Below are 13,924 nucleotides of genomic sequence, written 5' to 3' on the forward strand. Positions count from 1 at the left end.
AGCAGTGTGACAAAAACAACAACACAGAGTTACACATAAACAAACGTACAATCAATAACACAATAGAAAAATATATGTACAGTGTGTGCAAATGTAGAAGAGTAGGGAGGTAAGGCAATAAATAGGCCATAGAGGCGAAATAATTACAATTTAGCATTAACACTGGAGGGATAGATGTGCAGATGATGATGTGCAAGTAGAGATATTGGGATGCAAAAGAGCAAGAAGATAAATAATAATATGAGGATGCGGTAGTTGGGTGTGCTATTTACAGATTGGCTGTGAATAGGTACAGTGATCGGTAAGCTGCTCTGACAGCTGATGCTTAAATTTAGAGAGGGAGATGTAAGTCTCCAACTTCAGTGATTTTTGCAATTCGTTCCAGTCATTGGCAGCAGATAACTGGAATTAAAGGTGGCCAAAGGAAGTGTTGGCTTTGGGGATGACCAGTGAAATATACCTGCTGGAGAGTGTGCTATGGTGGGTGTTGCTATGGTGAACAGTGAGCTGAGATAAGGTGGGGCTTTACCTAGCAAAGACTTATAGATGACCTGGAGCCAGTGGGTTTGGCGACGAATATGTACAGAGGGGCAGCCAACGAGAGCATATAGGTCGCAGTGGTGGGTAGATTATGGGGCTTTGGTGACAAAACGTATGGCTCTGTGATAGACTACATCCAGTTTGCTGAGTGGAGTGTTGGAGGCTATTTTGTAAATGACATCGCCGAAGTCGAGGATCGGTAGGATAGTTTTACGAGGGTATGTTTGGCAGCGTGAGTGAAGGAGGCTTTGTTTTGCGAAATAGGAAGCCGATTCTAGATTGGAGATGCTTTATGCGAGCCTGGAAGGAGAGTTTACAGTCTTACCAGACACCTAGGTATATGTAGTTGTCCACATATTCTAAGTCAGAACCATCCAGAGTAGTGATGCTGGTCGGTCGGGTGCAGGCAGCAATCGGTTGAAGAGCATGCATTTGGTTTTACTAGCATTTAAAGCAGTTGGAGGCCACGGAAGGAGTGTTGTATGGCATTGAAGCTTGTTTGGAGGTTTGTTAACACAGTGTCCAAAGAAGGGCCAGATGTATATAAATAGATGTATTGTAAGTCGCTCTGGATAAGAGCGTCTGCTAAATGACTTAAATGTAAATGTAATGTAAATGTATACAGAATGTTGTTGTCTACGTAGAGATGGATCAGAGAATCACCAGCCGCAAGAGCGACATCATTGATATATACAGAGAAAAGAGTCGGCCCGAGAATTGAACCCTGTGGCACCCACATAGTGACTGCTAGGGGTCCGGACAACAAGGCCTCCGATTTGACACACTGAACTCTGAGAAGTAGTTGGTGAACCAGGCGAGGCAGTCATTTGAGAAACCATGGCTATTGAGTCTGCCGATAAGAATGTGGTGATTGACAGAGTCAAAAGCCTTAGCCAGGTCAATGAAGACGGCTGCACAGTACTGTCTTTTATCGATGGCGGTTATGATATCGTTTAGGACCTTGAGCGAGGCTGAGGTGCACCCATGACCAGCTCGGAAACCAGATTGCATAGTGGAGAAGGTACGGTGGGATTCGAAATGGTCGGTGATTGAAGACTTTAGAAAGGCAGGGCAGGATGGATATAGGTCTATAGGTCAGCTTTCCAATCTTTGGGGATCTCAGACGATACGAAAGAGAGGTTGAACAGGCTAGTAATAGTAATTGCAACAATCTTGGCGAGAGGGTCCAGATTGAGAGGGTCCAGATTGTCAAGCCCATCTGATTTGTAGGGATCCATATTTTGCAGCTCTTTCAGAACATCAGCTGTCTGGATTTGGGTGAAGGAGAAGCGGCGGCGGGGGGGGGGGGGGGGCATTGGCAAGTTGCTGCAGGGGGTGCAGAACTGTTGGCCGCAGTAGAGGTAGCCAGGTGGAATACATGGCCAGCGGTAGAAAAATACTTATTCAAATTCTCGATTATCGTAGATTTATCGGTGGTGTGACACATTTGGATGGGATGCAGTAAAATGCCCCCAAGAGGACACATTACAGTATTAAGGCTGGGTGAGGGGTCAGGGAAGTGCAGCAGTAACACTTTCTCCCAAATCAACTCCTCATAGCAACTTGTCAAAGTCTAAGGCAGTTGAGAAGCTAAGCAAAGCTAACAACCATGCAATTTTTAACTGCCAATTAGTTTCAGTATCACTTTGTAAGTATTAATCAAAGACTAACTTCTCATAAAAACGTAGCCATTTGATTGACTTACATTAAATTGGTTTCGAAGCCAGATTAAAGGCGCAGCAGTGCAAATGAAGGACTCTTGAGGTTTGACTGAGGGACATGAACAATCTTTCTAAGAGGCGAGCCTAACGCCGTGTTGGAGTGACGGGGACGTGATGAGTATGGTGTTTGAGTTGTCACTTATGCAGTTGGCTCTGTCGCACGCTTCAGTAAATCAAAGAGTGGGGAGTAACGACAGCTCAGAGAGAGCGAGAGAGAAAGAGTGACAGATAAAAAGGGAGAAAGTGAGAGAAAGAGTGAGGGCCTGAGATCTATAGCCTGATCCCCGATCTGTTTAGCGCTGTCTCGCCAACTCTTAGGGTCATCGTCATGTCTGTACTTTGCAGTCCCCTTCATTAATAACAGCATAATGTGTCATATTAATTTTATGTTATTCTGCTGTTTTTGGTTGACATACAGTCAACTCACAGAAAGGCGTTCTGTACCTTGCAGCTCTGAAGATGAGTAATTTACATGTAGGCCTGAATCCGCATGCATTTTCCTGAATTCATAAGACGTTGTACATTTCCCAAGATGGGGTCAGAATGCTTAATACGAATGGATTTTAAAGCCTAGTTTGACAGGCCTTTTGTAAAAGATCAAAGAGGACCAAGAGTCGTTCTTCATAACCATGATGACCTAGAAAGGTAATGGATCTTTCTGTGTAAATGGAGGAATTAGCTTTTTTGGCTCAGAACATTAATATGAGAGACATAATGAAAATGGACTCTTTTTTTTTCAATAGGAGAATTATTCTATTGCAGTCATGTCGCCGAAGGCTGTTATCAGAGTAATTGCCCATTTGACAAGGCAAACTCTCATTTCGAGGCAAAAGAGGGGCCTCTTGAAAATGACTTGAGTGATTTGCAGGTGGAATGAGTGGAATGAGCTAGGTGATTTTTGAGAGGTGTATAAATACTCTCTTCTACCTCATTAGAACAGAATCAACTGAGGTGGAGAATTGGAGAGCTAATGTTATACTTCACTCCAAAATCAAAATATGTCCAATTATATGTGCCGGAGTCTGGTGTAGAGGTAATTCCCCCCCCCCCCCCATCTACTCCTTCCTGCATCTAATTCCCTTTCTCTGTACATCCCCACTATTCTGTCACAAAAATAATTAAGTACGATCGGAAAGAAGAAGAACAAAATAGAGTCTAATGCTGAGATAAGCTCAAGTCCCATGCTAGTTGTATGACCCCAAAGACACCCCCCCCCCTCCAACCCCCATCACAGGTGACCTCTGACCTGGCTAATGCAGCTGCTCCTCCCCAGGGTGCTGCATCCGCCACCCTGGCTGAAGTCCTCATCATCCCAGCGGGGGAACAAGGAGCCCCCCACCGGACCCCCCAGACAGTCCAGGTTGTCCAGGCTACGGTTGGTGGACAGCTCTCTCAGAGAGGGAAGACAGCTGAAAGGGACAGGAGGAGGAGGGGAAGAGAGGAGAGGATGGGAGGAGAGTTGACGTGAGAAGACAGGGGGATGATATCAGAGAGAAGGGAAGGAGAGAATGAGCAAAGAATGGAAGAGCCGAGAGGAGTGGGAAAAGGGATTATGAAGGAAAGAAAAGAGAGAAGTAGAGGGGAAGGGCAGACAGGAGATGAAAGGAAGGGAAATTCAGTTTAGGTCGCTTCTTATCCCTGGTTCCATTCATTATCATTTTCATTACCTGTCAGCATCATTGCCCCTATCATGACACCTGTGAATAATGTTTCTCCCATCTCATCTCATTACAATAATATAACCCATATACTGTAGCCCTCAAACACTGCAAAGCCAATGATACACAGGTCAAGCATATGTAAAGTCTTATTCCACGCATCAGGGTGCCAATATCAAAGACTAGTAGGGAAAACAATCCAAATTCACTTCATATCAGCAATAATGAATGTGATTACCAAAAGAGAACCTAGTATTTATTTGTCTTTGCTGGCCCACAGTGATAGCGACATGACATTTCACTTTTCATGTGATTGTGATGATCCTTCCGTACATACAGTTGAAATTGGAAGTTTACATACACTTAGGTTGGAGTCATTAAAACTCATTTTTCCACCATTCCACAAATTTCTTGCTAACAAACTATAGTTTTGGCAAGTCAGTTAGGACATCTACTTTGTGCATGACATAAGTCATTTTTCCAACAATTGTTTACAGACAGATTATTTCACTTATAATTCACTGTATCACAATTCCAGTGCGTCAGAAGTTTACATACACTAAGTTGACTGTGCCTTTAAACAGCATGGAAAATTCCATAAAATTATGTCATGGCTTTTGAAGCTTCTGATAGGCTAATTGACATAATTTAAGTCAATTGGAGGTGTACTTTTGGATGTATTTCAAGGCCTACATTCAAACTCAGTGCCTCTTTGCTTGACATCATGGGAAAATCTAAAGAAATCATCCAAGGCCTCAGAAAAAAAATGGTAGACCTCAAGTCTGGTTCATCTTCGGAGCAATTTCCAAACGCCTGAAGGTACCACGTTCATCTGTACAAACAATAGTACGCAAGTATAAACACCATGGGACCACGCAGCTGTCATACCGCTCAGGAAGGAGACGCGTTCTGTCTCCTAGAGATAAACATACTTTGGTGCGAGAAGTGCAAATCAATCCCAGAACAACAGCAAAAGACCTTGTTAAGGTGCTGGAGGAAACGCGAACAAAAGTATATATATCCACAGTAAAACGAGTCCTATATTGACATAACCTAAAAGGCCGCTCAGCAAGGAAGAAGCTACTGCTCCAAAACCGCCATAAAAAAATCCAGACTACGATTTGCAACTGCACATGGGGACAAAGATCGTACATTTTGGAGAAATGTCCTCTGGTCTGATGAAACAAAAATAGAACTGCTTGGGCATAATGACTATCATTATGTTTAGAGGAAAAAGGGGGAGGCTTGCAAGCCGAAGAACAACATCCCAACCGTGAAGCACGGGGGTGGCAGCGTCATATTGTGGGGGTGCTTTGTTTTGTTGCAGGAGGGCCTGGTTCACTTCACAAAATAGATAATGAGGAAGGAAAATTATGTGGATATATTGAAGCAACATCTCGAGACATCAGTCAGAAAGTTAAAGCTTGGTCGCTAATGGGTCTTCCAAATGGACAATGAACCCAAGTATACTTACAAAGTTGTGGCAAAATGGCTTAAGGAGAACAAATAGTAGGTATTGGAGTGGCCATCACAAAGCTCTGACCTCAATCCTAAAGAACATTTGTGGGCAGAACTGAAAAAGCGCGTGTGAGCAAGGATGCCTACAAACCTGACTCAGTTACACCAGCTCTGTCAGGAGGAATGGGCCAAAATTCACCCAACTTATTGTGGGAAGCTTGTGGAGGGCTACCTGAAACGTTTGACCATGTTAAACAATTTAAATGCAATGCTACCCAATACTAATTGAGTGTATGTAAACTTCTGACCCACTGGGAATGTGATGAAAGAACTAAAAGCTGAAATAAATCATTCTCTCTATTATTATTCTGACATTTCACATTCTTAAAATAAAGTGGTGATCCTAACTGACCTAAAATAGGGAATTTCTACTATAATTAAATGTCAGGAATTGTGAAAAACTGAGATTAAATGTATTTGGCCAAAGTGTATGTAAACTTCCTACTTTAACTGTACAGTCATGACCGAAATTGTATGCTAAATAAATGGGATAATTCTATTATTTTATACTAATACAATTGCTCAGAGAAAGATATTTGTTTAAGAAGTGGGTCGTTCCACCAATTCAAATTGATCACATTTTTGGGGGGATTTCACCTAATGTTTATATTCTGTCATAAAGAGCACATGTTTAATTTAATAAAAAAACTAGTTTTCCCATCTCAGGAGGTCTAATTTAAAAAACAAGTGCCTGTTAACTGCCAAATAAAGTAACAGGGTTGACAGTAACAGGGTTGACAGTAACAGGGTTGGTGATTTAATCTTAAATCAGCCATAAATCCCCTTGTGACAGAGGGAATGGAAGTGCATTGTGTCCAACAGGGAGTGGCAATTGAATGCAAGCTTCACAAGGACATTTTAATTGTTAAAATACTCATTTCGTGGAACGAAAAAGGATAGGGGTCAATATTTTTGCCACCCCGGTTTTCAATACTCCGGCACCCTCCCTTTGCGAGGATAACAACAAAGAAAGAAATTCATAAATTATTTGACCACAAAATAAACAATTTGCAATGGCCATCTCAGTACCCGGACCTGAACCCTATTGAAAACCTGTGGTTTGAATTGAAGCGGGCAGTCCATAAGCACAGACGATTAAGGATCTGGTAAGATTCTGTATGGATGAGTGGTTGAAGATCCCTCCCAATGTCTTCTCCAATCTCAGAAAACATTTGAGAAAAAGGCTGTGTCATTATCCTAGCAAGAGGATGGTGCCAGGGTATTGATAACAGGAGATCCAATCATTTTTAATCATATTTCTCTGAGCAATATATATTCTTGTCATGACTGTACAGATGGAGATCCCTGGCATGGAAGGCCAGCTGGGCATTGGCAATCCTTTATTTGGGAGGGGGGGTACTTTGTGTGAGGGCAGAGGGGGCAGTGGGGGAAGCAAATTAGTTTGGAGGAAAAGGCGGGTGTGGTGGGTGGCATGACTTTGGCATGGCGTTGGCACTCACGTGGCATGGGTAACCGAAGAGGTGGGCAAGACCTGGGGGGCAGGGGGAGGGGTGACTGATTGATTGATTGATTGATTGATTGGGCAGCATCCAATCCAGTGCAAGCGTAAGCCTGCCACCTAATGGTGATTAGCTGGCTGCCTAGCACTGACCTGCCCAGTTGGTGCAGAGAGGACACACTGTGCAGAGGAGACCACAGTGCCTCCAGCTCCCCCTGCAGCATGGCGTAATCCAGGGCTCTGCTGCTCCTGCCAACCAGGGTGGAGCAGACCACGGCGGGAGAACAGGGGTTTGGCGTTTGGGTTTTGGCAGGGTGGGGGGAGCAGGGTTAGAGTCATTTAGCATGCAGGTTTGAAATCATTTACGTATTTTAATGACATGTCATTTTTTTAAGCAACACTCCTGCTACTTTATCATGTTGTGTGTGTTGTCAATATCAACAAAAAGCTGCGTCTATCATGACGTAACAGAATATATTCACTTTTGCTTCGTGATTGCCTGGCCAGTATGCTTATAGCTTGTTGATTTGCTGCTGCCTTGTGGACTAAACGTTTACTGTATTCCTGTTCTTGTTACTCTTTTCTTGTCTGTATGTTTCCAAATAATGGCCAGTCTGCAACAACACGTCCCTATGGAAATACATCCGTGTCAAATTCTATCACGCAAAGGTTTAGGATATTATTGGCACACATGTCATGCCATATAACCCTGACCTCAGAGAACATGGAGAACACAAACCGTACAAACTCCTTTAAGTTCCTTCAAATCAAAGGAGACATTAGAGGAAACCGTAAACCCAGCAGCTTGCTCATTGTTGATCCCATTCTCTGCGACTACTTAATCAAAATGGGTGTCGATTCGTTTGTCATTATGTGAAAATGAACAGGACCCCCAATGCACTGTCCACCCCCCCCTGTGTCTAGCCCAGTGTGTGCCTGTCTGCTTCAGAAAGCATGTAATCTAGAGACAATGAACTAGAAACCCTAGTCAGTCTGTCAGGGGGAGAGGAGGAGACTATAGCCTAGTTTGTGGTGACTCACTATCTGTCTGTGCAGTAGCTGAAGGCGGCATCGTGTGTGTGATGTTCCGAAAATGTTACGGTAAGAGGACTCTATCCTTTCAGGCCAAGCCGCTACGTTGCGGAAATGTTAGTAAATCAACGGTGAGGAAACCATAATCAGAGCTCTGGCATGTGTAGGAGGCAGGAGTCTGACGGTGCTTAATCCCACGCGTGAGTGAGCACAGCTTGTCTGACTGTGTGTGTTAGTCTCTATAGTATGCAAGGCCTGTTTACTGGCATGCCAAAAGCTGGCAGCATGGCCGTCTCCTTCCTGCATGTCACAGCTCTGTTTTGAAATGGTGCCATGGGCTCAGTGTGTGTGTTTGTTTATGTGTGTTTGTGTGTATGTCTGTGTTCGTGTGTGTGTGTGTGTGTGTGTGCGTGTGTATGTGTCTGTGTGTGTGGCGTGCGTGCGTGCATCTAAGAGAGAGTGAAAGGATGTGGATGTGTGTGTATACTATGTGACATAGCCTTATTCATTCTTCTCGAGTGGCGCAGCGGTCTCAGGCGAGTTACAGTTCCTATTGGGAAGGTCTCAGGCACTGCATCTCAGTGCTAGAGGCGTCAATTCATTAGGCCCATAATCTATGGTGTGGGTCAGAAAACCAGTCAGACACCCTGGTTCATGAAATCCAGGCTGTATCACAACAAGATGCTGGATACTGGTGGGATCTGATTGGGAGAGCATCCCAAACATGCTCAATGGGTGACGGTCTGGTCAGTATGCAGGCCATGAGGTGATGCCCTTCATCGCATTCTGGCGATTTTGTGTTCGTTGTCTGTAGCTTATGCCTGGCCATACCATTGTAAATAAGACATTTGTTCTCACCCATAACTGATCTTGCCTAGTTAAAAGAGCACACTTCTCCAAAATGGCCATCAAAATATACATCATGTAACTGCAGTCAGGTCAAGACCCGGGTGAGGACAATGAGCATGCAGATGAGCTTCCCTGAGAAGGTTTCTGACAGTTTGTGCAGAAATTCTTTGGTTGTGCAAACCCACAGTTTTATCAGCTGTCCGGATGGCTGGTCTCAGACCATCCCGTAAGTGTAGAAGCCAGATGTGGAGGTCCTGGGTTGGCGCGGTTACATGTGGTCTGCGGTTGTGAGGTCCGGTTGCCAAATTCTCTAAAACGACATTGGAGGTGGATTATGGTAAAGAAATAAATGGACATTCCTCCAGTCATCATGTCAGTTGCGTGCTCCCTCAAAAATGTTGACATTTGTGGCATTGTGTTGCACATTTTAGAGTGGCCTTTTATTGTCCCCAGCACAAGGTGCACCTGTGTAATCATCATTCTGTTTATTCAGCTTCTTGATATGCCACTCTCAGGTGGATGGATTATCTTGGCAAAGGAGAAATGCTCACTAACAGGGAAGTAAACAAACACATTTTAGAGAATTTTAGAGAAAGAATGCTTTTTGTGCGTATGGAACATTTCTGGGATCTTTTATTTCAGCTCATGAAACATGGGACCAACACTTTACATGTTGCATTTATATTTTTGTTCAGTGTAGTTCGGGTTTGCGTCAACTTGAAAGTGTTATAAAGTCTACACACTCTATGTCAGCAAGGCAGTATTGATCAAATCGCTACATCAAAAAAGTCTACATGTTAGTATGCTGACATGAATGCATGTTTGCCTAAATGAATGTCCATGTGGGATACTTTGGTGCTGAGCTTACTTGCGTGACGGTAGCTGGTCGCTCAGAGACTGCTGGGTGGCCCTGAGGTAGCTCTGGCGGCGGGCGGCCATTTTGGGCGAGGGCTTGATGCTGACGTCTGAGTCGTCGCTGTCCTCCAGGTCACCCATGGCCTTCACGTAGCTGCCACTCCGCATGCGCCTGCATGGGATCTCGTTGGCTCTGGCTACTCCACCGCTGCGACCCAGCGTGTTACTCCAGTCCCCCTACAAGCAGCAGCCCATATATATTCTTATATATGACAATATACCACTATGTAATTTATATTGAGATGCTTGTGTGTTGTATTGTGATATTCACATAATATAATTTGTTTTGCTGAATTCATTCAGTAATCTAAAGTATCTACAGTATGTTCTAAAGACCCACAACAGATCCCTGAGGGACACCATCCTACATTTCTTGACCATAGCTATGGTGTTATCGATTGCACATGTAAATAAACGTTTTGAACAAAAAAAATGAATTAAATCATTAAGAATGCTATAGGGCTGTTACATTTGACCAACTCCTCCCTCAATATCTTTACTTTGAAAACCAAGTAAAAACAATTTGTATCAAAACAGTTTTAAAAAAAGCATGTTAATGTCACATGGATAAATGTCACGACATAAAGTCAGGCTGATAAAATGGATGATGCACAGCAATCATACCAAACTGGTAGACAGGGCCATATCTTAGTGAAATAAACTGAGGTAATTGAAAAACAAGACAAGCGGACATACAGTGGAGGAATAGTCAACCTAACACTCAAATGGTCCAACACATACAGTATAGTAGGTTTATTGTAGTCACAAGGCTACAAGTTTTATGTTTAGATCCAAACAGATCTTTGTCAAACCTGAAAAACTGTCTGGATATTTGTTGGAATATTTAACCCTATAAGTACCAACAGGGGTAAATTTTTTTCTGTGTTAACATAGTAATCTCTATTTTGTGTACTTGTTTTGCGTGGCTAAACTGAAAATGTAAACTTAGTAAACTTAGTGATAGAAGCACCACACCTTGTGACCGTGACATATAGGCCTAAAGGCCGAGACAATAAGAAGACGCATTGGTAGAATAAAGTCAACCACACGTTTGTTTTAGCACAAAACCGGACAGCAACCTCTGTCCAGTGAAGTCCACAAAGCATATTGCATGTACAGTAGCAGACACTTACATGACCTACAGCATGGTGTTTCTAAAACCACCCTGTGGAAAAAATGAATGGTGGTAAAACGATTGGAACCATTTCACTGTTTGACCTCTAGGTTTTATGGGTATTATGTGGGGCTCTATGCAGTGGTGTAAAGTACGTAAGTGATACTTAAGTAGTTTTTTGGGGTATCTGCACTTTACTAGTTATATTTTGGGCAACTTTTACTTCACTAAACTAAATGATGTCTGAGTGTTGGAGTGTGCTCCTGGATATCTGTCAATAAAATAAAAAAATAAACAAATGCCTTCTTGATTATTTAATATAAGAAATTTGAAATGATTTTTATCTTACTTTTACTTTTGATACTCAAGTACATTTTAGCAATTCCATTTACGTTTGAAACTTATGTATATTTAAAACCAAATAAAGAATTTTACTCAAGTAGTATTTTACTAGGTGACTTTCACTTTTACTTGAGTCATTTTCTATTAAGGTATCTTTACTTTTACTCAAGTATGACAATTGAGTACTTTTTCCACCACTGGCTCTATGGAGCTTCCCCAGATGTGGCCCCTGGGGGGGCATGGCAACCACTGTAACTAAAAAATACCAAATCGAGAGTCTCATCTTTTAGATGCAATAGGAACTGAATTGATAGCCCATAGCATTCCAAAGTTAGAGCTAAGAGTCTGAGGCACCGGCGCCCATATCGCCTATATTGTCGGCCATTTTAGGCCATACCAGTAGGTCAGATTAGCTGTTTCGCCAATTTCTCAGCCTCTGAGTATCACAGAAACAAAACACTTTGAATGAATAACATGTTCATAACAAGTGGCTATGGATGAAAATGATCAAAATATCTGTTCAAAACATGAAACCATACGAAAACTTTTATTTTGAAACATCAAATTTGACTATAAATGTGTAATTATTTTCAAAATATATGCTTATATATTTATAGGCTTATATATAAAAAGTGTTATTGTTTGACAGAAAGTGTATTTTTGTCATATTTTCCTATTTTGGTAAAAAAAATATCCCCTTTAAAATCTTTAATATGTTGCCGCTTTTGGGGTTGTGTCCACTATGCCTTATTCTATCTCTCCACAATGTCTTTATGTCCTATCTCTCCACAATGTCTTTATGTCCAGCACATATCCGTTTGACAACAGACATTTTTTAGATACTACTCACCTGTCGGCCCACTTGCAGGTAGTTGCAGGCCAGCTCCTGCTGGCACGACTTGGACTTGAGCATGGACCGGTCCAGGGTGGCCGAGTGGCCCTTCTGCAGCACCTGTCTGGGCTGACCCAGGGTCAGTGTCGACCACGAACCCCCCTTCATAAAGTCATTACTGTTCACCCCCATGCTGATCCCACCTCCTCCTCCGCCCCCACCTCCGCCCCCAGGTCCTGGCAGTGCCTGTTGATACTTTATGACCTCGTTGTGGCTCTTGGATGAGCTGATGGTGTTGTATCCGCTGTGGACCACGTAGCGGCTCTGGTGCCCCTGCTGCTGCTGTAGTGCCACCTGCTGGGAATCGTAGGCAGTACCGTGGGTGGCGTGCTGGGTGGCATGCGCTGTGGGTCGTCCCAGTGTCATGGCTATGGGGTTGCGGTAGTTGCTGAGGTCAGCACTGTCCAGGTCGTCCGAGCTCCAATAGCCCGACATGTTGGAGCGCGGCCGCCGCTTGCCCGTCCCGCCCCCGTCTGACTTGGACCCGCCCCGGTCTTTGCTCTTTGCTCGCTGTTCCCGCTTCCCACCGTCCTCTGTCCCGGATGAGGTCCCACCGCTGCCACTTCCTGCCCCCGAACGCCCATTGACACCCTTGAGGTTGTGGCCATCCATGGACTGTGACTTGGCAAAGAGCTTCTGGACAGAGCACACCAGGTTACGGATGCGCCCGGGGCTGTCGGTGCGCTGCTTGGAGGCGGCGGAGAGGGCGGCCGATGTGCTCCGGTGGAACTGCAGTGTGCTGAAGCCATCTCTGGGCCCCCCAGGCAGCTGCTTGTCCAACTGGTCCAGCAAGTTAGGCGCCAGCTGGCGGTTCATCTTGGCCCCGCCGGAGATGGTGGCAGAGCCGCTGGTGATCATGGGCCCCCGACTGCTCTGCAGGCCCCCCATGCCACTCGAGCCATGCATCCCTATGCCCATTCCCATGCCCATGGACATGGAGGTGCCCAGGGTTCCCGTGCTAATGCCCCCGATGCTGTCCCCCTGTGGCGGAGAGAAGTCGGACAGGTCATAGTGGGCGTTGTAATGGATGCGGGGGAAGGTGCTGCTGTTGGACAGCTGGTTGTTGAGGGGGAGAGAATAGTCCGGGGGCAGGGAGCCCTGATTGTAGTGGTGGTCCACAGAGGGGTTGTAGTGGTGCGGGTCCATGGTGCCGTAGTGGTCCATGCTGGTGGGGCTGAGAAGGTAGGGGCTCCGAGGCAGTGTGGAGGCCTGGTGGGGGTACAGGGGCTCCGGGGGGCCCTGGGTGGGGTCGCAGGAGTCGGAGCGATTGCGGTTGGCTCCTAACCCTTTCATGGTGGTCAGGAGGGGCCCCCTTCTAGAAGACTCCCCAGCCAGGGAGAGACGAGAGGCCTGGAGGATGACTCCTGGAAGAGAGAGAGAGAGAGAGAGTTGGGTCAGCTTCTACCCAGACAGACACACACCATTTCTTACATGCAATACATATGCACAGGCAAACAAACAAAAAACATTTATGCTCACAGACAGACGAGCACTGTGAAATATTTTCATCTCAATGAGCCAACACCCCACAGCCTCCCACGGAGAACATCAGTCTTCAAATGTTAAAATGTTGGAAATAGATAGGAACAACAAGACTAGAAACAATGCAATGTTGCAACCTGTGGGTCAGAAGGTTTGTTTTGTCGACAATTGCTGGCAGCCACAAACAGCTACATCCATGGCATTGTAGAGTTATACTTTCAACTGAAGAGAGCACAGAAAACAACACAAGGAAAATTATGACTATTGGCAATTCATCTCTCCTTATCAACATTTCTTGACGAGATAATCATAACCTGACATTGTAATCTGAGAGAGAGAGAGAGAGAGAGAGAGAGAGAGAGAGAGAAAGAGAGAGAGAGAGAGAGAGAGAGAGAGTGTGGA

At 44.6% G+C, this 13,924-nt stretch overlaps 1 protein-coding gene across 1 annotated transcript in view; it reads right to left on the reverse strand.

Moving 5' to 3' along the window:
- Positions 1 to 13,399, reverse strand: part of LOC115142784 (disks large-associated protein 4-like) — a 48,993-nt gene extending 35,594 nt beyond the window's left edge. Inside the window, exons 1-4 of the mRNA XM_029682515.2 lie at positions 11,999 to 13,399; positions 9,646 to 9,869; positions 7,050 to 7,145; positions 3,508 to 3,670 (exon numbers count right to left, since the gene is read on the reverse strand). Of these exons, the coding sequence (XP_029538375.2) occupies positions 3,508 to 3,670; positions 7,050 to 7,145; positions 9,646 to 9,869; positions 11,999 to 13,333 (1,818 nt within the window). The 5' untranslated portion in view covers positions 13,334 to 13,399. The remainder of the gene's footprint in view (positions 1 to 3,507; positions 3,671 to 7,049; positions 7,146 to 9,645; positions 9,870 to 11,998) is intronic.
- Between the last annotated feature and the right edge of the window lie 525 nt (positions 13,400 to 13,924).

The sequence above is a fragment of the Oncorhynchus nerka genome, linkage group LG15 (assembly GCF_034236695.1).
Source record: "Oncorhynchus nerka isolate Pitt River linkage group LG15, Oner_Uvic_2.0, whole genome shotgun sequence".
NCBI classification, from domain to species: domain Eukaryota; kingdom Metazoa; phylum Chordata; class Actinopteri; order Salmoniformes; family Salmonidae; genus Oncorhynchus; species Oncorhynchus nerka.